The 27,680-nt window shown below is 36.4% G+C and overlaps 1 protein-coding gene across 6 annotated transcripts in view; it reads right to left on the reverse strand.

Moving 5' to 3' along the window:
• RPS6KA5 (ribosomal protein S6 kinase A5) overlaps positions 1-27,680 on the reverse strand; it is a 184,952-nt gene that overhangs the window by 45,971 nt on the left and 111,301 nt on the right. For 5 of the 6 annotated variants that reach the window (XR_002824163.1, XM_023731699.1, XM_004376663.3 and 2 more), the window contains 2 exons: positions 18,918-19,033; positions 15,779-15,886 (listed from right to left, as the gene is read on the reverse strand). Coding sequence is in view for 4 of the 6 variants with exons in the window: in XM_023731699.1 (XP_023587467.1) it covers positions 15,779-15,886; positions 18,918-19,033 (224 nt within the window). In the remaining 2 variants the exon portion in view is untranslated. Of the gene's footprint in view, positions 1-13,184; positions 13,352-15,778; positions 15,887-18,917; positions 19,034-27,680 lie in introns of those variants that run through there. The other variant, XM_023731702.1, reaches the window with a different exon arrangement.

Genomic DNA, 27,680 nt, shown 5'->3' on the forward strand with positions numbered 1-27,680 from the left:
CAGTCTGAAAACAGTATATCTTAAATCAAGTTTTAATACTGAAAACACATAAAAATAATTCTCCAAATGGCTTATGAGTAAAAAGATCATGAGTTTTTGAGTTATTACTTCTCTAGATTTTTGTTATTTAGCAAACAAACATAAATTTTCACTTTCTTTCATAGGCAGCTCCATGTCACACATTGTTTTGAAATTCTGTAGATCTCCTTCTCAGTATGAGACAATAATTAAATTTTATAAATTGAAAGTTATGAAAAAGTGGAATCTCTTCACCAAATCACTAGATATTCATGTTGTTGTTAGGTGCTGTCCAGTTGGTTCCAACACAGTGACCCTACATACAACAGAACGAAATATTGCCCGGTCCTGTGCCATCCTCACAATCATTGTTATGCTTGAGCCCACTGTTGCAGCCATGGGGTGAATCCATGTCATTGAGGGTCTTCCTCTCATTCACTGACCCTCTATTTTACCAAGCATGATGTCTCTTCTGATAACATGTCCGAAGTATGTGAGAAGTCTTGCCATCCTCACTTCCAAGGAACATTCTGGCTGTACTTCTTCCAAGACAGTTATGTTTGTTCTTCTGGCAGTGCATGGTTTATTCAATATTCTTTGCCAACACTATAATTCAAAGGCTTCAATTCTTCTTCTGTCTTCCTTATTCATTGGCCAGCTTTCGCATGCACATGAGGCGACTGAAAATACCATGGCTTGGGTCAGGTACACCTTCGTTCTTAAAGAGACACCTTTGCTTTTTAAGACTTCAAAGAGGTCTTTTGCAGTAGATCTGCCCAATGCAATACATTGTTTGATTTCTTGACTACTGCTTCCATAGGCATTGATTGTGGATGCAAGTAAAATGAAGTCCTCGACAACTTCAATCTTTTTTCCACTTATCATGATGTTGCTTATTGGTCCAGTTGTGAGGAATTTTGTTGTTTTATGTTGAGGTGCAATCCCTACTGAAGGCTGTTGTCTTTGATCTTCATCAGTTAAGTGCTTTAAGTCCTCTTCACTTTCAGCAAGCAAGGCTGCATCATCTGCATATCAAAGGCAGTTAACGAGTCTTCCTCCAGTCCTGATGCCATGCTCTTCTTCACACAGTCCAGTTTCTCATTTTGCTTAGCATACAGATTGAATAAGTATGGTGAAAGAATACAACTCTGACACACACCTTTCCTGACTTTAAACCATGGAGTATCCCCTTCTTCTGTAAATGACTGCCTCTTGATCTATGTACAAGTTCCTCGTGAGCATGATTAAGTGTTCTGGAATTATCATTCTTTGAAATGTTATCCATAATTTGTTATGATCCACATAGTCGAATGCCTTTGCATAGTAAATAAAACACAGGTAAATACCTTTCTGGTATTCTCTGCTTTCAGCCAAGATCCATCTGACATTAGCAATGACATCCTCTCCCGAACCTAGCTTGAATTTCTGGCAGTTCCCCGTTGACGTACTGCTACAACTGCTTCTGAATGCTATTCAGCAAAATTTTACTTGCATGAGATATTGATGATGTTGTTCAATAATTTCCACAATCTGTTGATCACCTGTCTTTGGAATGGGCACAAATATGGATCTTTTCTAGTTGACTGGTGAGGCAGCTGTCCTCCAAATTTCTTGGCATAGGCAAGTGAGCACCTCCAGCGCTGCATCCATTACTGAAACATCTCAACTGGTATTCCGTCAGTTCCTGGAGCCTTGTTTTTTGCCAATGCCTTCAGTGCAGCTTGGACTTCTTCCTTCAGTACCACTGGTTCTTGATCATATGCTAACCTCCTGAAATGACTGAACATTGACCAATTCTTTTTGGTACAGTGACTGTATATTTCTTCCATCTGCTTCTGATGCTTCTTGCGTTGTTCAGTAATTTCCCCATAGAATCCTTCAAAATTGCAACATGAGGCTTGAATTTTTCCTTCAGTTCTTTAGCTTGAGAAATGCAGAGCCTGTTCTACCCTTTTGTTTTTCTAATTCCAGGTCTTTGCACATTTCATTATAATACTTTACTTAGTCTTCTTGAGCTGCCTTTTGAAATCTTCTATGCAGATCTTTTACTTCATCATTTCTCCCTTTTGCCTTAGTTACTCTACATTCAAGAGCAAATTTCGGAGTCTCTTCTGCCATCCATTTTGGTCTTTTCTTTCTTTCCTGTCTTTTCAATGACCTTTTCCTTTCTTCACGTGTGATCTTTAAGGTTGTGTGTCAACTTGGCTGGGCCATGATTCTCGGTGGTTTGTCAGTTATGACGATGTGATCACTTCCATGATGAGATGTGATATAATGCGATCACCTCCATCATGGGATCTGCTGTGAGTAGCCAATTAGTTGAAAGGGAGTTTCCTTGGGGGTGTGGCCTGCATCCTATATAGGTGGACTTTCTGGCAAGGCTGACAGGCTTTTGATTGCTCTGGATCCTGCAGTTGGCTCCTGTGGGTCTGACCTCTGTTTCCTGGGACTTGAGCTTATCTGCTGTCTTGTCTGCCGGTCTTAGGATTTGTCAGTCTTCCCAGCCTGTAAGCAAGAGCCCTGCTGTCTGGCCTGCAGATCTTGGGTTCGCCAGCCCCTGTGGCTACATTAATCACGAAAAGCTCCAGCCTGACCCATGGACATGGGACATTCCAGCCTCTACAACCGCGTGAGCCATTTCCATGATATAAATCTCTCTATATAGATATTTCTATGCTTTATTGGTTTTGCTTCTCTAGAGAACCCAGCCTAAGACATCATGTATAATGTCCCTGATGTTATTTCACAACTCGTCTGGTCTTCGGTCATTAGTGTTTAATGTGTCGAATCTATTCCTGAGATGGTCTCTAAATTCAGATGGGATATACTCAAGGTCATCTTTTGGCTCTCGTGGATTTGCTCTAATTTTCCTCAGTTTTAACTTGAATTTGCATATGAGTGATGGTCTGTTCCACAGTCAGCCCCTGGCCTTGTTCTGACTGATGATACTGAGCTTCTTCTTTTTCTCTTCCCACAGACGTAGCTGATTTGATTCCTATGAATTCCATCTGGCAAGGTCCATGTGTACAGTCAGTTTATGTTGTTGAAAAACGGTATTTGCAATGAAAAAGTCACCGGCCTTGCAAAATTCTATCATGTGATCTCCAATGTTGTTTCTATCACCAAAGCCGTATTTTCCAACTACTGATTCTTTTTGTTTCCAGTTTTTGCATTCCAATCACCAGTACTTAATCAATGCATCCTGACTGCATGTTTGACCAATTTCAGACTGCAGAAGTTGGTAAAAATCTTCAATTTCTTCATCTTTGGCCTTAGTGGTTGGTACATAAATTTGAATAATAGTCATATTAACTGGTCTTCCTTGTAGTCGTATGGATGTTATCGTATCACTGACACCACTGTACTTCAGGACACATCCTGAAATGTTCTTTTTGACAATGAACACAACACCACTCCTCTTCAAGTTGTCATTCCCGGCACAGTAGCCCATATGATTGTCTAATTCAAAATGGCCAGTACCAGTCCATTTTAGCTCACTAACGCCTAAGATATCGATTTTTATGTGTTCCATTTCATTTTTGATGACTTTCAATTTTCCTAGATTCATACTTCGTACATTCCACATTCTGATTATTAATGGATGTGTGCAGCTGTTTCTTCTCATATTGTGTCACATCAGCAAATGAAGGTCCCGAAACCTTGACTCCATCTACATCATTAAGGCTGACCCTACTTTGAGGAGGCAGCTCTTCCCCAGTTGTATTTTGAGTGCTTTCCAACCTGAGGGGCTCATTTGCCAGCACTGTATCAGACTGCTATTCATAAAGTTTTCACTGGCTAATTTTTTTCCGAAGTAGACTGCCAGGTTCTTTTTCCTAGTCTGTTTTAGCCTGGAAGCTCTGCTAAAACCTGTCCACCAAGGGTAACCCTGCTGGTATTTGAAATACTGGTGGCAAAGCTTCCAGCATCACAGTAACACGCAAGCCACCACAGTACAACAAACTGACAGACGCGTGGTTGAGAAATTCATAGATTTAATTTAAAAAGGGTATTAAATACATGTCTTATTGATTAGTGCCAGAAAGGTTTGGTAGTATCCACCACTTACCATGTTTTGCTTCATCTGACAATGAGAATAATGTACCTCGTTTCTTTATTGTCTTGACTTAGAACAAGCTCAGAGCCAAATTAAGTGCCCAAAGATATCTCCTCTGCCTTCTGCATGTGATTTTTGAACTCTCTTTTATTTTAGCTTCTCTGTGTGATTGTTTTTTACTTATAGCATATTCCCTCCTGTTTAGAGACTGTAGGTAGGGTTTACTAAGCAATTAATAATTACTTGGCAAATAATTATTACTAAGTAATTAATAATTATTTGATGGAAATTCTAGGAGACCTAAAAGCTTAAGTGTTGGGAAGTTACAGTCACTGAAGGACAGTCAACAAAGACAAAGCATCTCTGTTATTTGAGAAATGTGATCATCTTAGTCCTTTCAGTTCTGTATCTGTCTCCTCTTCCTGTGCCCCAATGGAGGTGTTACTCCCTCTAGGTTCTATCTTTTAGTGTCTCAGCCTTGCTTTCCTAAGAGTTTACCCTTTGCTTTTAAAAATATCCCCAATTTAAAATTCTGAATTTGTGTTTGCCTAGGATGATGGAAGCCAACAAACCAAAGAAGCGTGACAGAGAAAAGGCAAGGACAAAAATTTATTGTTCACTATAAAACAGATTCCAAAGTGTCTCTGATAGGATCAGGAAAACTTCAAGGTAACATTTGGTTAACTATCATGTTAAAAGAATAGGTTAAATGCAGCTAAACTCTGTTATAATTATGGTATATTATCTGTTCAAAATACCTGTGAAGTAATATTTTTCTCAAGGAGATAGGCAATAAACCTATTTAACATTTAAATCTATACTGTTTCATCAGCAATATTATTTATTATTCAAGCAACCACATAGTTAAAAGCTTACGAACGAGAATTTACTTGAATATAAAAATAGCAAAAAGCAGCATCATCCTAGCAGATGATATGGAATATTCACATGCTTAAGTGATCAGCTGTTTAAGAAGATTTCACCATTCTTTAGAAAGAAGAAGCAGGTAACATTCGACAAAAAACTGGTCTCCTTGTAAGTAAGAATTCCAAATAGGAATCAACTGCTAAACTCTTGTTTTTTTCTCAGTAAATACTCGATAAAATCAGTTCTAGCCTTTATTTGCCAATGTTTTGTTCTGATCTTACCTGCTTATGATAAATAAAATTGTGAGTTAAATATAAAAATAACCATTGAAAAGTGGGACTTTTTTCCATCCTGCATTTGGATTCTAGTTTTGGAAAATTCCACCACCACAAATATCTAGAAATGTTTGATTAAAAAAAAGAAGAAGAAGAAAATATTGTATTGTTAATCAGCCAAGGCTAAGCTCACAAGAAATAAAGGGGAATCCCTAAGTGTCAGCAACGAGGAGGGTGCTGAAAGCCAGAGAGGCAGGCATAATACCTCACGCTGTGGCTGCGCAAAGAAAGGGAAGATGAATTTTTATAGGTGTTAGTAACTCAGAAACTTGAGTTTTAACACCCTTGTGAGGACAGAAGATAAAGCCCTCATCTCAAACTAGGTGGCACTGAATTATCACTCATGCATAAATCCTGGAGCCTAAGAAAGCTGAACTCTCAGAGAAAATGAAGCCTAGAAAAATAAATCCACTCGCTAGCACAGGTTTGTTTCTGCCTGGGCCCTAACCTAAAAACAAACAAACAAATGTTCTCCTGTGAAAACAAATCCCAGGCTTGTGCCTCTTGTAGACTCAAGGTCTGAATTTACCCCCCTACATGGTAGGGGAAAGTGAGAAAATCTGTTTCAACATTGTGATACCCTGGGGTACATGACAGAACCAGAGACACTGCCACAACTTAGCTACCTAGGATTCTCACAGATAAAGACCTGAAGCCTCAAAATTACTAAATAAATGAACTGGACTCAGTAGACACAACAAACAGAAGACTTACTTGTAATACTAGAACAACAATTTGTAAAAGATTAGAAAGTATGTAGTAAAGGATAAAAGGCATAAAAGAAGAAAAATAACCATAAAAATATAGCAACATAGGAAAGATTTTAAAAATGTGACAAAGAACCAAACAGAACTTTACAAATGAAAAAAAAAGTAATTTTTTTAAAAAAAGAAACCTCAATGGACAGATTAAACAGCAGATGAGATACAGCTAAAGGGAGAACTGGTAATCTAGAACATACAATTTAAAAAATTATCCAGAATGTTACAAGAGTCGCAAGTAGAATAAATAAAAGTATATCCATGGGTGGTAGAATTCTATTTCTTGGCCTAAGCAGTGGTTACAAGACTGTTTGCCTTATAATAATTCATCAAGTTATATATTTGTTTTATATGCTTTTTATATGTTTTATTTATTAATAAAAAGGTACATTTAAAAAAAGTCCACACCCAGATAAATTATCACTGAATAGGCAGGGCAAAATAAAGGCATTTTAATAAAAAGACAGAGTTAACTACTCACTGACTCTTGCTAAAAAGAAATCTAAAGGATGTATTTCAGAAATAAAGAAACTGAACACAACAAGGGGGAAGTCAGTACAAGTTGATAAAGGCAAGGTCATGGAAGCTTCACAGACAAATCCATATTCCCTGAAGGATGGAATTACTGGACTAAGGACTGGGGAACATGGTCTTGGGGGACATCTAGCACAATAGGCATAATATAGTTTATAAAGAAAATGTTCTACATCCTACTTTGATGAGTAGCATCTGGGGTCTTAAAAGCTTGTGAGTGGCCATCTAAGATGCTCCAGTGGTCCCACCCTGTCTGCAGCAAGGGAGAATTAAGAAAACCAAAGACACAAGGGAAAGATTAGCCCAAGGGACTAACAGACCACAACTACCACAGCCTCCTACCAGACTGAGTTCAGCACAACTAGATGGTGCCTGGCTACCACCACTGACTGCTGACAGGGATCACAATGGAGGACCCTCGACAGAGCTGAAGGAAAATGTAGAACAATATTCTAACTCACGAAAAAAGACCAGACTTACTGGCCTGAGACTAGAGAAACCCCAAGAGTATGGCCCCCAGGTACCCTTTTAACTCAGTACTGAAGTCACTCCTGAGGTTCACCCTTCATCAAGATTAGACAGCCCCATGAAACAAAATGAGACTAAATGGCCACACCAGACCAGAGGCAAGGATGAGAAGGCAGGAGGGGACAGCAAAGCTGGCAATGGGGATCTCAAGGTCGAGAAGTGGAGAGTGTTGACATGTCATGGGGTTGGCAACCAATGTCACAAAACAATATGTGTATTAATTGTTAAATGAGAAACTAATTTGCTCTGTAAACCTTCATCTAAAGTACAATCAAAAAAAAGGAAAGAAACTGAACTCAGAAGAAAAATGCAAGATTCAAAAAGCACTAATAAGCAGAGAAACAGGTAAACATGTTAGTAAATCTAAACAAACACTGAATTTATAAAACAAAAATAAAAATTACAAAATAATGATTCATTTGGAGGAAAATAACACATGGTGGGATTAAAATACTAAATAACAATAATTTTAAATGAGATGGATAATTGAAGTTAAAACTCTCTAATATTCTTGTGTGGTCATGACAAATAGAGAAAACAGTTCATTTTAGACTCTGTTAAGTCAGCATACAAGTTAAAAATTTTAGGGTAATAACCACTAAAAGAAAAGAGAATATATTTAACTTCTAAACCATCAGGAGAAAATGAAATAAAGAAATCTTAATACAGTAGAGGCAGGAAAGGAGGGAAAAAAGAAGCAAAGTATGATAAAGAAAAACACAAAGTAAGACAGGAGAAATAAAAACGTTATCAGCAATCATAATACACAGATTTAAATCACCAGTTAAAAGACAGACAGAAACTTTCTGGATCAAAAACAAAATCTAGCTATATGTTATTTACAAAAGGCACACCTAAAACATAATGACAAAGAAATATTGAAAGTAAAGAGAGGGAAAAAGATATACCAAAATATTTTGAAGAGCCTTAAAATATATAAAGCAAAGTGGGAGAGATATTCAAGGAGAAACTGACAAATCTACAATCATAGTGGGTATTTTAACGTATCTCTTATAACCAACAGATCAGGTAGGAAAAAAATTAGTGAAGATACAGAAGATTTAAATGTTAATCATGAGCACATATAAAACTCTGTATCTGACAATTGTAGAACACAGTCTTTTCAGACACACATAACACATTTACAAAAGCTAACCGTGTACTAGGTCACAAGGCAAATCTCAAACACTAAAGAACGAAAATCATACATACTTTGTTCTCCAATCACAAAGCAATAAAATTAGAACTCATTTACAAAAAAAAATACCAAAAAAATCCTACATATTTGAAAACTTAAAACCAATTTCTAAATAATTCATGGCCCAAAGAATAAATCACAATGAGAAGTAGAATATTAAAACAGCAATAAAAATAGGATGTATCAGAACTTGTGGGATGAAACTAAAGTCATTCTTAGAAAAAAATCTATAGTTTTAAATGCTTTTATTTAAACAGAAAGGTTAAATATTAATCAGTTAGATGTTCAACTCAAAAGTTCAGAAAAAGAATATTACAGAAAATTACAGAAAGTAAATGGAAGGAAACGATAAAGGAAAGACACCAAAGAAATAGAAAAAGAAATTTGAGGTCCTTGATAAAAGCTGTTTCTTACAAAAGATTAATAAAATGGGCAAACCTTTGGTAAGATTGGTTAAAGAAAAAGTAGAAAGTTACAAATCAATATTAGCAATTTAAAAGGGAGTGTTACTACAATTACAAAAGAGATTAAAAAAAAAAAAGAAAAAGAAAAAGAAAATTCTATGAACAACCTCATGGCAAGGAAATGAAAAAGATAAAACATAAAATTTTCTATAAAAATATAACTTACCAAAACTGACTCAAGAAGAAATAGAAAGCTTAAATATAACTACATATTTTTTTTTTAATTCAATATTTTAAAAGCTATTCACACTCACCAAGAAGGAAAGGGAAAAAGAAGAGAAGAAAAAAAAAAAAAGGTTCAGACAGATAAGGAAGTGCATTCAACCAAACCTTTAGAAGAAAAGAATATCTTATATATAAACTATTTCAAACTCATCTCATGATTTTAGTATAATCTTGATACCAAAATCAGACAAACATAATATTAAAAAGGAAGATTATAAGTCAGCTTAGACAATAATTTCCTAAATAAAGCATTCTTGTTGTTAGGTGCTGTCAAGCTGGTTCCTACTCATAGCAACCCGATGTACAACAGAGTGAAATGCTGCCCAGTCCTGCGCCATCCTCACAATCGTCACTATGTCTGAGCCCATTGGAAATAAAGCATTAGCAAGCAAAACCCAGCAATGCATAAAAAATATGTAAAGAAAAATTCATTCCAGGAATTCAGGATGGTTTAACAGTGTGTGTGTGTGTGGGGGGAATATATATATATACACATATATATCTATAAAATTTGCACCATTAGGTGATTAAAGAGAAAAATCATAAGAATTTCTTTATGTCAATACATTTTTAGAATCTAATAAAACAGTTTATCTATCAAAAACCTAGAGCAAATGCCATAGTAAGCGACTAAACCCTAAGATGCATACTCTTTTAATACACATATATAAGAATACACGCATCTATGTATAAAACTTAGTATCCAGAGCATAAAACCAAACCAAAATACCCACTCTCCAAACACACACAAAATAAAAGGTATGAATGAGAATTGAAAACAAACAAAGCCATCATTACTTGCAAACAGTGCATCTGGTTTTGTCTTTTAATATAGTTATCTACATAAAACAGCCAGGTTAATCTATAAATTAGTGGAACTAATAAGAATTCAGCAAGGTTCCCATGTACAAGATAAACAACATTCCTATACTTCAGCAACAAGAAAAATAGTTATACAAGAAAAAAAAATATGTACAAAGAGGTTAAGGGTGAAGAGGAGAAAGATCTCATCTTTCCAGATTCAAGACTTACTAGGAAGTCATAGGCTTTGATATTGTGGTATTGACACAGGAAGAGGTAAACTGACAAATGAAACTGAATGAAGAGCCTATAAATAGACTCACAACTGTACATAAGAACTTGGTATATGAAGAAAGTTGCATTTCAAACCAGTAGGGAAAGGATGGACTGAGTATTCAATGAACAGTTAGGAGGCAATTAGGCTATTTATACGAAAAAGGATAAAATAAGATTCCCAACTCACTTTATACAGAAAAATTAACTCTCAGTGAATTAAAAGATTTTAATGTGAAATGCAAAACTTATACTTTTAAAGAAAAATTAGAGAGAATATCTTCACTACTTTGAGAAGGAAGACAGCTTGTTTCTTCATTTAAAGAATGTAAACCTTAAAATAAAGGATTAGTAAATGTGGCTATATTAAAATGTCAGATCTCATAATGGCAAAAACACCATTAAATGGAAGGCTTAGTGAAAAACTTGAGATAAGTTAAAGACTTGGAAAAGATATTTACAAAGTATATAACCCACAAAGGATGAGTAGAATATTTAAAGAACTCCAATAAATCAATAAAATCAGAAAAAAAGCAACCGTAGCAATGTAATAAGAAAATAGAGAAACAACCTATAAATATCCCTCTATAGGAGAACAGATAAATACTATACTAGCAGAGTGTTACACAGCAGTTTAGATGAATGAAACAGATCCTAATTTATCAACATGGATTAATTTTAAGAATAAATAAAAAAGCAATCTGCAATATAACATGCCATACGTACATTTTTAAAACACAGAAGCTAATAATATATATTCTTGATAGATACATACATATGAAGTAAAGATACTAAAACAAGATTAAGTCCACTCCACCACCCACGCTTTGCTGCCTTGCAAACATAACTCTTACTTTCCTAATCCACTCACTCTCCCACTTTCTTAGGTGTCTACTTTACATCTTATTCTCTCTTCTCAAATCTCCAGTATTTCCTTGCCCTTCCTCACTCTCAGTGAGAAAACAGAAGCAATAAGAAAAGACTTTCTACAAATAAACTCCGCTACCACTTCTTACCATCCACCAACTCTGTGTCCAGTAACCCAGCCTTCTCCCCTATTTCTAAGGATGAACTGACTGTGCTACCAGCGAAGGATCACACCTCCACTCTGCACTTGATTGATCCCTCTCAAGGACAGTGTTCCATCAAATTTTTCCCTTTCTCACCTGCATCATTATTACATCTACCCTCTCTCCCTTTTCAGTACTGTGGCAACAAGCATACGATATACTGTTATTTCTCCCATCTTAAAACAAACAGAAAAACAAAAACAAAACACCCGCTCTTGGCCCCACTTAACAGAGCCAATACTTTGTGCCATAAGAAAAACTAAAAGGGGTCTGTGAAGCAGACACCGGAGGGCAAAGCCATCTGTTTGCCCTCAGTCCAAAGGCAGGGGATCAAAGGTCTGTTCTGATATTTGGGAAAAAAAACCACAAACAAACGGCTGAAACTAATGTGTTAGTATCGGAATAGTGTGTCATTTGTTTAAGCAGAAGAAAAATGGGGGCAACAGAATAACACTTTGACTGGTTTCTAGATCTCTTATTTTCTAGATCTCTTTACTTTCTTAACATTTCCAAATAAAAGTTTAATTAAACCTAGAGAGGAGTCACTGATTTTGGCAAAAGACTGATAGGACTTATTAATAGAGAACAAGTTCTTTAGGTGCACATGAAGATGGAAATGATCACAGATGTGTGTCACTACAGATCGATCGGGAAGGGAGAGAGAGGGAACTACAAAGCTGCCTTAGACAGCTGGTTTATCTGATTTTCAATACAAACACGCTCTCTGCATACTGAACCTCATCTAGGCATCTTGAGATATGTACATTATAATAGCAGAGACTTGCAAATGACAATTTAATTAAGCATTTATTAGAGAACGATGTAATTTAAAACTTTTCTACAAATAAGAAAATAAAGGGAGAGTAATTCAATTGTATATTTTAATTTTCCTCATAGATGAAGAAACTAAGATTCAGAGGGGTTAAGTGACTAAGTGACTTGCCTAGTTTCACACAACCAGGAAGTAGAGATGGACAAGTAATTAAAAAATATCTAACTTCAAAACGTCTCTTAAATATTAAAAAAAAATTAATCAGTAACATTATCTGAATTGAGCAAAGGTTGACATTTTGTATTTATGGAAAAAGAAAAGTCACAAATCCATAAACCTTTTCCTTTTAACTATAGCTACCAGTGCAGTGGGATATACTTAACATAGCTACCTCTGTTTTTCAAGGTGTCAAATCTATTCTTGAGATGGTCTCTAAATCCAGGCAAGATGTATTCAAGGTCACACTTTGTATCTTGTGGAATTGCTCTGATTTTCATCTGCTTCAACTTGGACTTGCACATGAGCAATTGATGGTCTGTTCCACAGTCAGCCCTTGGCTTTTTCTTCACTGATGGTGATACTGAGCTTCTCCATTGTCTCTTTCCACAGATGTAGTTGATTTGATTACTGTGTAGTTCACCTGGTGAAGTCCACGTGTATAGTTACTATGTTGTTGAAAAAAAGTATTTCCGATGAATACATCATTGATCTTGAAGAATTCTATCAACTGAGATGCTTCAACGAATGTAAACACTGGAAGCGCTTATTTGTCTATATCAAGAAATTTGGAAGACAGCTCCCGGGCTAACCGAATGGAAGAGATCCATATTTGTGCCCATTCCAAAAAAAGGATATCATACAGAATGCGGATGTTATCGAACAATAATTATTAATATCACATGCTACCAAAATTCTGAACATAATTCAAAAATGATTGCAGGTGTACATCAACTAGGAACTGACAGAAGTTAAAGCTGGATTCAGAAGAGGACATGGAATGAGGGATATCGATGCTGTTGTCAGATGGATCTTGGCTGAAAGCAAAGAATATCAGAAAGATGTTTACCTGCGTTTTATAAACTACGTGAAGACATTTGACTGTGTGGATCATAACAAAGTATGGATAACATTGTGAAGAATGGGAGTTTTATAACACTTAATGCTGCTCATGCAGAAACCTATTACATGGATCAAGAGGCAGTCATTTAAACAGAACAAGGGGATTCTGCCTGGTTCAGAATTGGAAAAGGCGTGTGGCAGGGTTGTATCCTTTCATATTACCTATTCAATCTCTATGCTGAGTAAACAATCTGAGAAGGTGAACCGTATGAAGAACGTGGCATCAGGACTGGAGGAAGACTCATTAACAACCTGCAATACGCAGATGACACAATCTTGCTTGCCAAAAATGAAGACGACTTGAAGCGCTTACTGATGAAGATCAAAGACTATGGATTACTCCTGAATGTGAAGAAAACAAAAATTGTCATGCTGGACCAACACACAATATTATGATAAATGGAGTGGAAATTGAAGTTGTCAACGATTTCATTCTACTTGGATCAATAATCAATGTCTGTGGAAGCAGCAGTCAAGAAATCAAATGACATACTGCACTGGGCAAATCTGCTGCAAAAGATCTCTTTAAAGTTTTAGAGACTAGGCATGCTTAAATGGTCATAGGAAGAGTCCAAGCAGAAGAAGAGGTTGAAGAGGAGAGAGGGAAGTTAGAGACACATATTTAAGCTGGAAACTAGAGAAAGTAGAAAAGGGATGGTGAACAAAAGAAACCTGTTCCAAGAAAAATGACATTCTGGTATAAGTGAGCTGGGCTGGCATGTGAAAACAAAAAGGAATGCTAGCTAGTCAAAATAGAAATGGTCTGATGGAAATATATTTTTTATTTTGTTAAAATTTTTTACTGACGCATTAACATATATACAGAAAAGTACATGTACCATAATTGTGCAGCTCAACAAATTTCAGTTTTTTAAAATTGTTTTATTGTGGTAAAATATATATATCGCAAAACATTTGCCAATTCAACAATTTTTACATGTACAATTCAGTGACCTTGATTATGTTCATCATGTTTTGCAACTCTTACCACTATCTGTTTTCAAAGTATCCCACTATCATTAATAGAAGCCTGGTGCCCACTAAGCAAAGAGATCCTTCCCCCTCCTCCCTCCCACTCTTGGTAACAAGTAATAAACTCTGGTCTCTATACATCTGCCTATTTCATATAACTGGCATCATACAATATTTGTCCTTTTGTGACTAACTTATCTCACTTAGCATAACGTTATCAAGATTCATCCGTGTTGTAGCATGTATCTGGACATCATTTCTCTTTATTGCTGAGTAATATTCCACTATGTGTGTGTGTTTGTATACATACACACCACATTTTGTTTAATATGAGAATATCTGTAAGGTAGAAAAGGTACAGGTAGGGAAGCTTGCTCAACAGATATTGTCCAGTACCTAGCATAATAACCCATTGTTGTCGAGTCAATTTCGACTCACAGCGACTCTGTAGGACAGAGTAAAACTGCCCCATAGTGTTTCCAAGACTGTAAATCTTTACAGAAGCAGACTGCCGTGTCTTTCTTCTGTGGAGTGGTTGGTGGGTTCGAGCTGCCGACCTTTTGGTTAACAGCTGAGCGCTTAACCACTGCACCACCAGGGCTCCTACCTAGCATAATAATTAAAAAAAACCTCAACCGAACATATTGCCCTCGAGTCGATTCCAACACATAGTGACCGTATAGGACAGATTAGAACTGTTCAATAGGGTTTCCAAGGAGCGGCTAGTAGATTCTAAATGTCAACCTTTTGGTCAGCAGCCGAGCTCTTAACCACTGCACCACCAGGGCTCCTAGCATAATAGAGGTGGTTAATAAATACTTCTTGAATAAACAAATTGAATGAATAGAGGTATGATAAAATTTGGAATCTTTAGTTTTTATAATTTCAGTACTTACTCAACTCACATGATTGCTTTGGCAATATTCCAAAAAGCAAACAATCATAAATAGACACACCTAATTTGGAATCCAAGATGATGTGTTTTGTAACAACAAAGTCCTTTACTACAAAAATTTTACTGTGATTGTTTAATCTATACCAACGTATTTCCCGAACAGAAAGAATTGGCATTCAAATTTACTCATTTATTTTGAAGAACTAGTAGTATAAAAATAAAAATTTTTATTACAACTGATTCATAAATAGTATTTAATTATAACTAACAGATGTTCAATTCTAAATGTTATTAAATGCGTTTGCATTATTTTTAAAAATCTGATCAATATGGAAAATGCAAAGGCCTCTATATTTAAAATGTGCACACTAGCTAACAAATTTTAGCTCATTTGAAGCAGAAGGTAGCAAGATTATTAAAGAGTTGGGTCTAACAGATCCTTGTCATTCTTGTCAAGTGAACTCACCGTGACATGTCCTACTTGGTAATTATAATATGCACTGTATGTGCTTGGTTTTGTGATTCTATTGGCCATCATCCCAGCCATAATTCACCCAAAGGGTCCAAAGGGTAATTTAAATTTTTCAGTTAAACTTTATGTATTTTATGGGGAAAGTTAAATGTAGAGTTATTTTTCTAAACTGAGGAATTCTGACATATATATGAAAGGTTTACTGCAATTCTAACAAGCTGGTTCATTGGTAACTTTAAAGTAAAAAAAAAAAAAATTACAGTCATCCGTTCTGAAATGCTTCTTTGAGCAAACCTGTGCAGAAATCCTTCTTCCATACAGTACTATTCCATTATAGTTAAATTTTCATCACTGTTTACATGCTGTTATTAATAACTTCAAGTTATTACTAGCTTCAAATGAAAATGTCATACTCACTTCATCAGCCACAAACTCCTTACTCAGACCAAAATCTGTCAGCACCACATGGCCATTGGAATCAAGCAGAATATTCTCAAGCTTAATGTCACGGTATATAATCCCCAACTGTAAAAACAAACAAATATGCATTTTAAAATAACAATTTCCAAAAAATAAATTAGGACAGCCTTTCTTATGTACCTTAAAAAAAGAAAGCATTCTCTTGTTCAGGATCCTAGGAAGTCTCTTAGTCACTGGCCAGGGCAAATGTAAATCCCTCAGTCTTGGCGCTCATCTGCTGGGTTCCCTTGACCTTTCCAACTATGTCCCATTCTCTATGTAATGAGGGTCCACTCCTGTCTGACCAGCTCCTTTAGGGCGTCCCACCGGACTACTACTGCTTCCTGTCTCTTTCTCTGAATATAGTTCACCTTCACTCCAGATGATCTTCAGGTGCTTCTTAGCCAATCCATGCCCATCACTTCCTGATGGCTTTAGAGGGCTTTCCTGACTAACCAGATCCCATGCTGGTCATTTTCTTGTTTCTCATCCTACAGCACCTCTATTTTCATTGTCCATACCACACCAGACCCATTGCCGCAGAGTTGATTCTGACTCATAGTGACCGTATAGGACAGAGTAGAACTGTCCTGTAGTGTTTCCAAGGCTGTAATCTTTACAGAAGCAGACTCACATCTTTCTTCTGTGTAGTGGCTGGTGGGTTTGAACTGTCAACCTTTCGGTTAGCAGTCAAATGCTTAACCACTGTACCACCATTGTACTTACCTATAAATGACTGATGTGTTCTAGGTATTTCCTGTTTGCCTTGATGTAACCAGACCCTAACTCTGCTTTTCACTATGACTTGTTTTTAATTACGTCAGCCTGAAATAAATGTTTTTAAACTCAGAGACATTGCTTTCCTTAACATTAAGCATATGAAAAAGCAGTTTCTTGATAATCTGTTAAAACTGAAATAAAAATTACACGGAAAAAAACTAAGCATTTTTCCTTCAAGTATTTCAGAGTTTTACAAGAAAAATTGGAAGGAAAATGTCTAGTCTATATTGAAGAGACAACTGACTTGGAACATCAGATGCATCTAGGAACCAGTGGGTTTTTTTTTTTTTTAACAACCTCTTTGGAAAAGATTTTAAGAACAAATCAGTTACTATCTACTTCCAACTAAACTCCCATTTTTGTCTCTTCCTGTGAAATCCAGTGTTAGTAACTGTATCAAGGTTGGTATTGCTGGCTTTGTGTCATACTTATCTGTATTTATCATTTTAGAGTAGTAAGATTAGGAGAAACTTAGCTGAGATCTGATTTGCTGTATTACTTATACTCTGTAGGAGCCCTGGTGGTGCAGTAGTTAAGCAGCCGGCTGTTAACCAAAAGGTCAGTGGCTCGAACCCACCAGCTGCTCCTCGGAAGAAAGATGTGGCAGTCTGCTCCCATAAAGATTTATAGCCTTGGAAACCCCACAGAGCAGTTCTACTATGTCTTATAGGTTTGCTGTGAGTTGAAATCAACTCGATGGCAATGGGGTTATTTACTGTTTTCTGCTTCTGTATTTCTAATTATCTTGTTTTAGTAATAATGAATGTTCATGGATTTTCCTTTAATAAACAGAGTTAAAGCTTTCACACAAATTAAAAACTGCATTAGCTAGCTTACTCCTTGGGGCTTTGAATTTTGTTTGTTTTTACTCTGGTTATCTGCAGTGATCTCACTATCATTTTTATATTATAAAAAATTACATCAAATTACTTCTTAGAATAAAACTCAATGGTCCTTTCAGCCTGTTACTGGCTCTAATTTGATTCATGTATAAAGAAATTTACACTCCACAAAAATAATCATAGGTGCTCTATGAAAGTTTGTCACCATGTCAAAAACGCTATTATGCTCAGAACAGACATCTGTTGCTCACTTTCAGCTCAGCTCCCTGCTTGATTCTTCTTACTTTCCTTTTCTCTCCAATGCACTGCAGCCCTCCACCCCAACTCCAACTCTTCTCTTTCCTTCCTGTTCTTATACCTTTTTTCATTCACTCTACTCTAATCCCCATCTCCCTCTACCTGCCCAGTCTTCCTTCTGTTCCAGGCTAGAGGTACCCTTTTCTTGATCTCCACCCGTCTTTTCATAAATCTCATCACCATTTTGCACAGTCACTCCCATCCACTGCCTCCATCTTGCTCTTCTAATCGCCCTCCCCTTTCAAAACTTCATCCTTCTTTCTTGCCTTTTCCCTCCATTTCTCTCCTTTCTTTTTTATGCTCCATAATCAGCACCTTAATCTCTTTTCACCTGTGATCTAGTGGTAGGACCTGAATACAACATGATGTAGAACAGTGGCTTCTGTATGTACATGTATTGTCCTAATTCAGTGATTCAAGTCAGGCTGTCTCCTTCCTGCCTCACATACTTTTGGCACAAGCCCAGGCTACACTATGACTACTGGCTTCCACAATAATGACTGCTCTTTAAATAAAAAAATTTGTAAAGTAAAACTTCTCGGATCAAGATTAATGGTATCTGCAGTAATATAAAAAACATTTAAGATGGTTTTATAGAGTCCAAAATAGTGTTATGAACATGTATCCCATTTAAAATTTTTAGTAGCTGGTTCACGATACATGGGAGCAATGGAGGAGAAGGGAGGGAGAAGGGGCAGGAGAGGGAAAAGAAGTCCCAATGGGAGAGTGGGACAGTTGGGTACAATAGGTAGGTGCCTCTTTCAAGTTACTCATAGCCCCCAACCTAATCGGGAAAATGTACCCTGGAGATGTACAGGCAGAGTCTGCAGTGGAGTAAGCCACAATATAGAAATATGAATGAGGACTTGTGATTTCATTTTAAAGGCTATTTAAGAATTAAGCTTTTGTCCTATTGTTATTTTGTAATACCTAAGCATTAAGGATTTTTCATGAACTATTTAGAAAACCAAAATCTTGCTCAGATTCATCCTTTTTAATCTGAAGCACAGGAACTACAATAGGAAATTAGATTTAAAACAAAGGGAAATAAAAAATTCAGAAAATTGGTAACATTCTGTAAGACACTGACATGTAAAAACATCAGCTCTTTTTATCTCTGTCATTACTTTAGTTCATAGTTTTTTTACAAAAGAAACCCCAAAGATGAAGCATCTTACCTTGTGGAGATGTTCGAGGGCAAGCACAATCTCTCCAACATAGATCTGCACCTCGTGCTCTGTGAAACGCTCTCTTTGAGAAAGATGAGTAAAAAGTTCTCCACCATTTATATAATCTAAAAATGAAATATATTTTTTCTTTCTTTGACATATTCATAAACTAAGGGGAGTATTTCCTTTTAATCACTTTAGATTAAGCCTAAGGCAATGATTTTAATATATTGTTTTTTTGGGTACAACTCTTAGTCTGTAGAATACAGTTCCATAAAAATTTATTACTAGATTCATCAGTAATACAGTTTCATGAGGTAAGGATTACCCTAAACTACAATGAAATGAATCTGTACAACAGATATTGCCATTAAAACTATTAGATAACATCTGTATAAGTTTAAATATAGCATATCGGCATATAGCATATCAGAAACCTCTGCCATCACTGTATAATAAATATGCAGTACCAAAACATCAGCCATTACAATAACCACCCCTCCCCCCCAAAAAAAACCACAAACAAAGAATCCAGCCTTTCCTTTGTGATAGTTGCAAGTCACTATTTTGAAGAACTTTGAGCAGTTTTTCTGTTTTCCAGAAATGTCTATGCACACTACCAAAAATGTGTATTAGGCAGTAGGTAGCCTTCTTATTGCTCCATATACAGCTCAAAGGTAACAGTGGCCCAAAGAGCCAGATTCAAAGCGCCTGAAACCAGATGGTTCCTATTTCCCTTTCAATTTGCCCTATTCATCCCAAGGGGATTAATGAAATAGGAGACAAAAAGACTAGAGTAAGAAATAAATAAAGGACCTGGATAATATAAATAAACAAAGAACACAACTAAGTTGATAAATGGTTTTAATAAAACATTTATTGATAAATGAATAAATGAATGCTCAGTATTTTAGGCAACAAGCTATACAGATTAATACTAGAAATTGTTCAAAAGCACACAGGATGATAAACTCTTTGCCAAATAAATACTACTAAAAAAACTAAAAAATCTTCATCAGAAACTAATCCTTGCTACATTAACACACAAAAACCTTTTTGTGTGTGAGAAATAATTTACTTTTAGAAAGTAGTCACAAATGTCGATTAAAGCTTTTCTCCTGACAAATTTGAAAAGCATGTATCCCAAGTTTATTCCCTTGTCAAGTCTACCACAAAAACACAAAGCAAAATCTTCATAAACTCACGAATTTTACTTTTATCTTGCCTATATAATTTTAAATTCCAAAAAGCATACGCAACAGAATGAAATAGTGCAAACAGCTGGTTGTTTTACAATGTATTTTATTTACAAGGATGTGCCAGCAAAAAGCATTTCCCTTCTCAAGCTGCATTTTGCCAACGGGTTTTAATTATATCTGAATACAAAGCTAATTATTAAAAAAGGTGTAAAGGAACACAGCATTCCTGAAAACTAACAATGAATTATTTATCTACTTTTTAAGTAGTTATTTACTTAAACCTAATACTGGTGTTATGCATAAATGGCAGGCATAGTCAGTCACAATACAGAAATAGACACCCACTGATCAATTGGTAAACTCCTACACATCCTTGAATGTCCAATTCCATGCTCTTCTCCTCTATGACCACTGCAGAAGAACTGACCACTTCCTCTTATGTTACTGTTGCACTCACGAAAGACTTCTACCACTGCAATTATTTTGCTGTAATGCAAATGTTTTACTTCCTTACTTGCTTTCTCTGCTAAACTCAGGTTTCTGACGTCAGATTCAACGTATTCATCTCTGCATATCTAACATAGTGCCTGCATACAGTGGGCACTCAATAGATGCTTATTAAATCAATTAAGTAAATCTCATGTGAACAGAAATTCTTTATATTGGAATAAATACTAAATACGGTCTCTGAAAAGTCACTCTCAAACTTAACAGGCAAGTCCCTTGTAAAAAAATCCAGTGTACTTGTGTCTCTGAGGCAACATGATATAGTCAAAAGAACCTGGGGTTCTTAACCAATAGTCCTGGACTAGACACTGGCTTCATTGTTATCCTGCCTTAGCAAATTAAGTCTCTCTGAACTTTGGTTCTTTATAAAATGGGAGAAATAACTATTTATGAACTGTTGTTGCCCGGAACATAGGAAGAATTTATTTTCTATTTCCTGGAGAGATTAAGAGAAAGCAACTGCAAATCTAAGGAGACAAATCTAATACAACATCAAGTAACATACTTCCTACTTCTGGAATAGATTGACCTGACAGTCCAAGATGAGATGATTTGATAGTCATAAAATACATGTTTTACTTGTAGGTACATGACTGCATATTTAACAAGGTGAACAACCAACTCTACCCAATATTCCTGGTTATACAAGCGGTAAAGCAGATACCAAGGCTGCCAAAGAACTTTAACTACAGAAACTATGGTACCTAGAGTGTGATTATTGGGAAAGTATTATAAACAATGGCAGGGATCTGAGAAGCCAGTGGGACTCTCCTATATGGTAAGCATTTGGTACTCTCAGTCTTTATAATTTTAGCTATTCTGATGGGTGCGTAATGGCATCTCATTATGGTTTTAATTTGTATTTTCTTGATTACTAATAATATTGAGCCTATTTTCATGGGCATACAAGACATTTCTACATATTCTTTTAGAAGTATCTACTAAAAGGTTTTTTTGCTCATTTTATTTTTTGAGCTATCATTCACATACCATGCGATTCACCCATTTCAAGTGTACAATTCAAGGTTTTTAGTATATTCACAGAGTTATGCAACCATCATCACAATCAATTTTAGAATATTTTCATCATCTCAAATAGAAATCCCAATTTATCTATTTTTTTCTTTTGTTGCTTGTGCTTTTGGTGTCATATTTAAGAAACCACTGCCAGATTCAAGCTCATAAAGATTTACTCCTGTGTTTTTTTCTAAGAGTTTTATAGTATTCACCCTTATATTCAGGTTTTTGACCCATTTTGCGTTGTTTTTAATACATGGTATGAGGTAGGGGTCCAACCTCATTCTTTTGCATGTGGACACCAATTTGTTCCAGCCCCATTTGTTGAAAAGACTGAATTTTCCCCCACTGAATGGTCTTGGAACTCTTTTTGAAAATCAACTGACCATAGATAAATGAGTTTATTTCTGGACTCCAAATTCTACCCCATCGATATGTATGTCTCACATCATACTATCGTGATTACTGTAGCTTTATAGTAAGTTTGAAATTAGATAGTTAAATTCTCTACATTTGTTCTTCATTTTTAAGAGCCGATGGGCTATTCCAGGTCCTTTGATTTGCATATGAATTTTACAGCCCAAAAGGGAAGAGAATGAGAGAAAGGGGAAGGAAAAGAGGACTAGGAATAGATAAAGAGTTACAATATTGTTTTTAAATTTCTCATGAGCACTACGGTAGAGTCCTGTGGTAAAGCTGGTAAGCAGGTGATGATTCCTCTTGTGTTTCTAAGCTTATCATGCTAGTTAGTCCTTGAAAAATTCAACAAAACCAGTTATTTTCTACTTACACATTTTTATGGCTACCCAGTTCTTCCTCCTTTGTTTCACTGAATGTGAAACAGTTTGTAGGTTCTATCTCTTCTGAGGGACTTTTCATCATTTGGAATTCAGTTTATTTGGCGCCTTGTGACCTCAGCTCTCCAATAAATTTAAAAAATAAGATTTTGTAGATTATCCACCTTTTTCTCATTGTTAAAGGAGAGAGCAATGATGTCTTATGGCTGCTCCCTCCTAAGCAAAAGTGGAACTCCATTTAAAGATTATTTTCCATTTATCCACATATTTACCATTTCCACTGCTCTTTTTTTCCCCCAAATGACATTATTTCCCTTCAGCCTGAATAATTTCTTTACATTTCTTGTAGTACCTAGCTGTCAATAAATTCTTTCAGCTTTAGTTTATCTGAAAATGTTTATTTCACTCTCAGTTTTGAAAGATATTTCTGATCATTACAGAACTGCAGGCTGAGTTTTTTGTGGTGGTTGTTGTTTGTTTTTCTTTCAGAATTTTAAAAATATGATTCGGATGTAATCTGCCCTTCATTGTTTTTTAATTAGAAGTCATACCTTCATTTGTATCCCAGTTCTCCTTATAGAATGTTTTTCTCTGGCTGCTTTTAAGATCTTCCTCTTTTATCATTAGTTTTCAGCAGTTTGACTATAATGTACCTAGGTGTGGGTTTCTTTCTATTTATCCTGCTTGGAGTTCACTGAGCTTCTTAGTTCTCTGGGTTGATTTTTTGAATAAATTTTTTAAAATTTCTGGCTAATATTTCTTCAAAAACATTTTGCCCCATTCTCTTTTTCCTCTTCTTCTGGGATTTCACTTACATCCATGTTTAGGAGTTTGATACCGTCCCATAGATCTTTGAGGCTCTGTTAATTTGTCCTATTTTTTATTTTCTTTCTGTGCTTCAGCCTGTATGATTTCCACTGACCTGTCTTCAAATTCCCTGTTTCTTTCTTCTGCAGTGTCCAACCTGATAATAATACCACCCAATTAATTTTTTATTTCAGGTATGATGTTTTTTGGTTCTATGATTTCTCTTTGATTCTTTCTAAAGTTTCCATACTGCAACTATAATTTTCTATATATTTACCTATATCCATCACTTTGTGTAGACTGTTTAACATATTTATAATAGTTATTTCTAAATCCTTATCTGCTTAAGTCCAACATCTAGATAATCTATGGGTTTGCTTTTTATTAACTGCTATTTTCCTTGTGATTATTTCCTGATTCTTTGCATGTCTAATAATTTTTTTACTGTATTCTGGACACTGTCAATGATACATTCTGTTATCTTCCTCTTGAATACTGACTTTCGTTCTTGCAGAAAGTTACATTTCTGGTAGCTCACCTTGATTCCGTGAAGGCTCGCTTTTAGGTTTTGTTAGGGTGGCTCTCTTTCAGTTTTACTTTAGGGTATTTCCTTGATCTTAGGAGGCAGTCCTTAGTCTAGGGTGTGGTTCTTATTGCTAAGGTGCAGCCCTTCTAGGATTATCATGGAAAATGCAAGACATTTACCAAGCTCCTCTACTTTGGAAGTAACTTAACTCCAAACTCTTGTCTTCTCTGAGGGAGGGAACTGCTGAAATTTTTACTCAGCTATTTCAGCTTTCTGGCTATTGATTTTGTCTGTGCTACTTAGAGCCCTATGCATTCACTATTGAGATATCAGTCAAAGATTTACTGGAAGTCTGCACGTAGATTTTTGAACTACCTCACTTGTGGTTCCCTTCTTTCTAGGATTTCCCCTCCCCACAGTCTGTAGTCACTTGGTTAGCCCCAAACCTGTTTCCTCAGCCCTGTAAAACTGCCACTCCTGTACTATATCTTGACTTCTTATTTTTGTATATTCCTGGAGAGAAATATTTTTCTCTGTAGAAAGGGAAACCAATGCAGTAGGTAAGAACACAGGCTTTTGGTGTCAGAAAGAACCAAGTCCCAAATCCTAGCTATACCATTTACCAATTGTGTGACTTTGAGCAAGTTGCTTAACGTCTCTGAATCTAAATCCATTTTTATAAAACAAGAATAGATCTTCCTATGGTTTTTCATTCATTCAATAGACATTTGAACCCTCAGCACTGTACATATAGCACTGAACCAAACAGGAAAAAAAGCCCTATCCCAGTGAAGCTTACATTCCAGTGGGAGGAGAGAAACACAAGTAAATGAAATCTTATTCGTATGTTGGAAGGTGATGATTGCTATGGAAAAAACAGAGCAGGGAAAGAGGGATAAGGGGTGCCCCGGTAGGGGTGGCGATTGTGTTTTAAGAAGGGTGGTCAGTGTAGGTCTCATCAAGGTGACTTTTGAGCAAATACTTTAAGAAGGTGAGGACATGTGCTAAGTAGATATTTGGGGGAAGACTGTTTGAAGCAGAAGTAACAATCAGTACAAAGACCCTGAGAGAGGAGTGGGCCTGGTGTATTCAGGGATCAGGAAAAAGGCCAATACGGCTACAGTAGAGTGAATAAGAAAAAAATAGGAGAGCCAGTGTCACAGAGATACATGAATTAGAGGGTGGGCAGGAGGGCAGATTATGTGGGGCCTTGTACAGCATCATTAGGGCTGCTGTGTCTGCCATACACTGTAACATATACTGTGGTCTGTGTTAACATTGGCCCTTGGGCTGTGCAGCACAAAAGCCCTGGGCATTGCAAGGATTTCATCTTTTACTCTGAATGAAAAGGGAAGTCACTGGAGGGTTCGGAGTAGAAGACTGGTATGATATGACTTTCATTTTAATAGGATCACTCACTCTAGTTACTGTGTTGAGAAGAGCAAGGGTAGAAGTAGGGAGATCACCTGCAATAAACAAGGTGAGATATGATGGTGGTTAGGTGTCACCTTTGTGACAACAGTGATGGTGGTAAGGATTGGTCTGATTCAGTTAGTCTGAGCAACTTAAAAGATGGGAGTTAGTATTACCTTGAGATGGGGAAGGCTGTGAGAATAGGTTTGATCCAGAGTTTACTTTTGGATATGAGGAATGCTTCGCACAGTGTCTTACAAAAAGTAAAACCTCAATAAATGGTAGTTATCATCATCATCATCCTGAAACATGTATTCTAAGACTGGTAGGAAGTTCAAGAGAGCCCTACTGGGTCCGTTTAAGGAAAGGGAAGATTGATTTCCTGCGGCCAGTTTTAAAGCATTAAGAGGAGGTTCCATGAACCACCCTGAAAGTGCTTCATGTAAATCTCCTGAAATTATGTGCTATTTTTTTGAATATATGTAAGCATGTAAACATTTTTTTTCCTGAGAAGAGAGGGTCCACAGCTTTTATCAGATTCAGATGAGGAGTTGTGAGCCAAAATAAAAGTTGAAGCAACAGCACCCTCAAGGTAACATCATGAATTTGAATGTAAGGGTTCCCATCATATTATTTACAAACCAATCAGTGCTAAGTGACAGCACAGGGGAAGCACCTGGGTAAGTACTGCAGCTTTGCCCTGAGGGCCAGCTCCATAACTTCACCATAGCCTGCGCATACACACCCATTGCCGTGCTCCCCCGAGCACTTACAACACTTCTCCCTGACTTTTACCCTTGCTTGGCAAAGGTACCCTAGAGCTTAGCTGTATTTACAATTGGACTGGTGGAATTCAGAGCTTAAAAGAGTGAAATGGAGCAGGGTTTTCATTTTCAACAAGATGTGACTAGTGAGGATATGCTGAAACTCTGTCTCTGGGTCTTTACACTGCTGGTTTATCAAGAAAGACCCAGCAACTCTACTAAGGTTGGGGCTCGCCCTTGAAACTAAAAAAAAATTTTTAGCCAGGCAGTGAAAGAACAAATAAAGAAAACTTTGGAAAAGACCATCATGGATATTACTAAATTTGTGTTGAATTACAAAATATCTGTTCTCTCGAAAGACGCATCAGAATTGGGAAACGGAGGCAGATTCTGAGATAGTTACCAGTGGTATAAATGTGGTGAGTGACATCATGAAAGCCCATATCCTTACTGACATCTGAGAGGACAAATTATTCCCAGCTTTATAACTCAAGAAAAACCCCCTCTACCTTTTTTACTACTAGCCCCTTTCCAATTGGGCATGAATTACATTTCTTCATATAAAAGACTGATTTAAAAGCTCAGATTGAATAAAGCACCTGAGTGAAAACTGTCTACTATTCAAATTATTTAAGGTCTACTTTGTCTGGAAGGCTCTTAATCCATGCCAACTGGTTTACCATGAATAACTCTTCTGTCAAAATTATGCATCCATTAGATTTTTGGGAAATTCGTTCTCACATCTCTGCCAATTTCTTCTACAACAAATTGCAAGTCTAAGTTTTTTTTTTTTTTTAAGCCAATACTGACTATTTTTATTCTCTTTATTATGGGAAAATTGTCAGAAACAACATGCGGTTGTTCAGTTTTTCTTGATATTCCTTCAACTTTTTGCCTCTGTGCACATGCAAGGAAAACAGACTAAGGAAAACATCCTGGCTACTGATGTGGATACAGAAGCAGCATCTTAATAGCCCCAGACCGTCAGAGTAAGTAGGAAAAAGCTTCCGACAGATAAGAATGAAGTGATGTAAAACAAGAGTTTGCCTGCCATCCTTTAAAATATGTATTTTAACACAGCTCACTGCTACCGAGACTAGACAAAGAAGTAATAACAACAATTATGGATATTGAGCACTTTCTATGTGCCCATTCTATTTAGATATAACAAATTTGATCCTCATAAACAACCCCAAGAGACAAGTACTATTATCATCCTCAGAGAAAAGAGAAATTCAGGGAGGCTAAATACATCATCCAGAGTTAAACAACTAGTAAGTGGGAGAATATGGATTATGAATATGGGCAGCCTGACTCCAAAGACAGTGATTTCAAATGCTATGTTACAGTTGCTTCCCTCCTCCTCCATATGGTTTTACTGTTATTTACCAGGAGCAGCCTCAGCAGGCAGTTGGTCTTGTTAATCACTATCAGAAAAACTGCCTCAAAATCAACTATTCTGTCCTTCAATTATTTAAATGGCTTAGAGTCAATAATGCCATATATTTGCTCAAGTTATTCATCTATCTTGCATGCTTTTCACAATTAATTTGTGTTGGAAGGCTCATCAGATTTGATGCTCAAAATTAGACATAAAACCAAACTCGCTGCCATGAAGTCAATTCCAACTCATGGTGATGCCATGTGTGACACAGTAGGGTTTTCTTGGCTGTATTTTTTTTAGATTGTGCTTTAGGTGAAAGTTTACAGCTCAAGTTAATTTCTCATACAAAAATTTATAC

This window comes from Trichechus manatus, unplaced genomic scaffold, assembly GCF_000243295.1.
Source record: "Trichechus manatus latirostris isolate Lorelei unplaced genomic scaffold, TriManLat1.0 scaffold00045, whole genome shotgun sequence".
NCBI classification, from domain to species: Eukaryota; Metazoa; Chordata; class Mammalia; order Sirenia; family Trichechidae; genus Trichechus; species Trichechus manatus.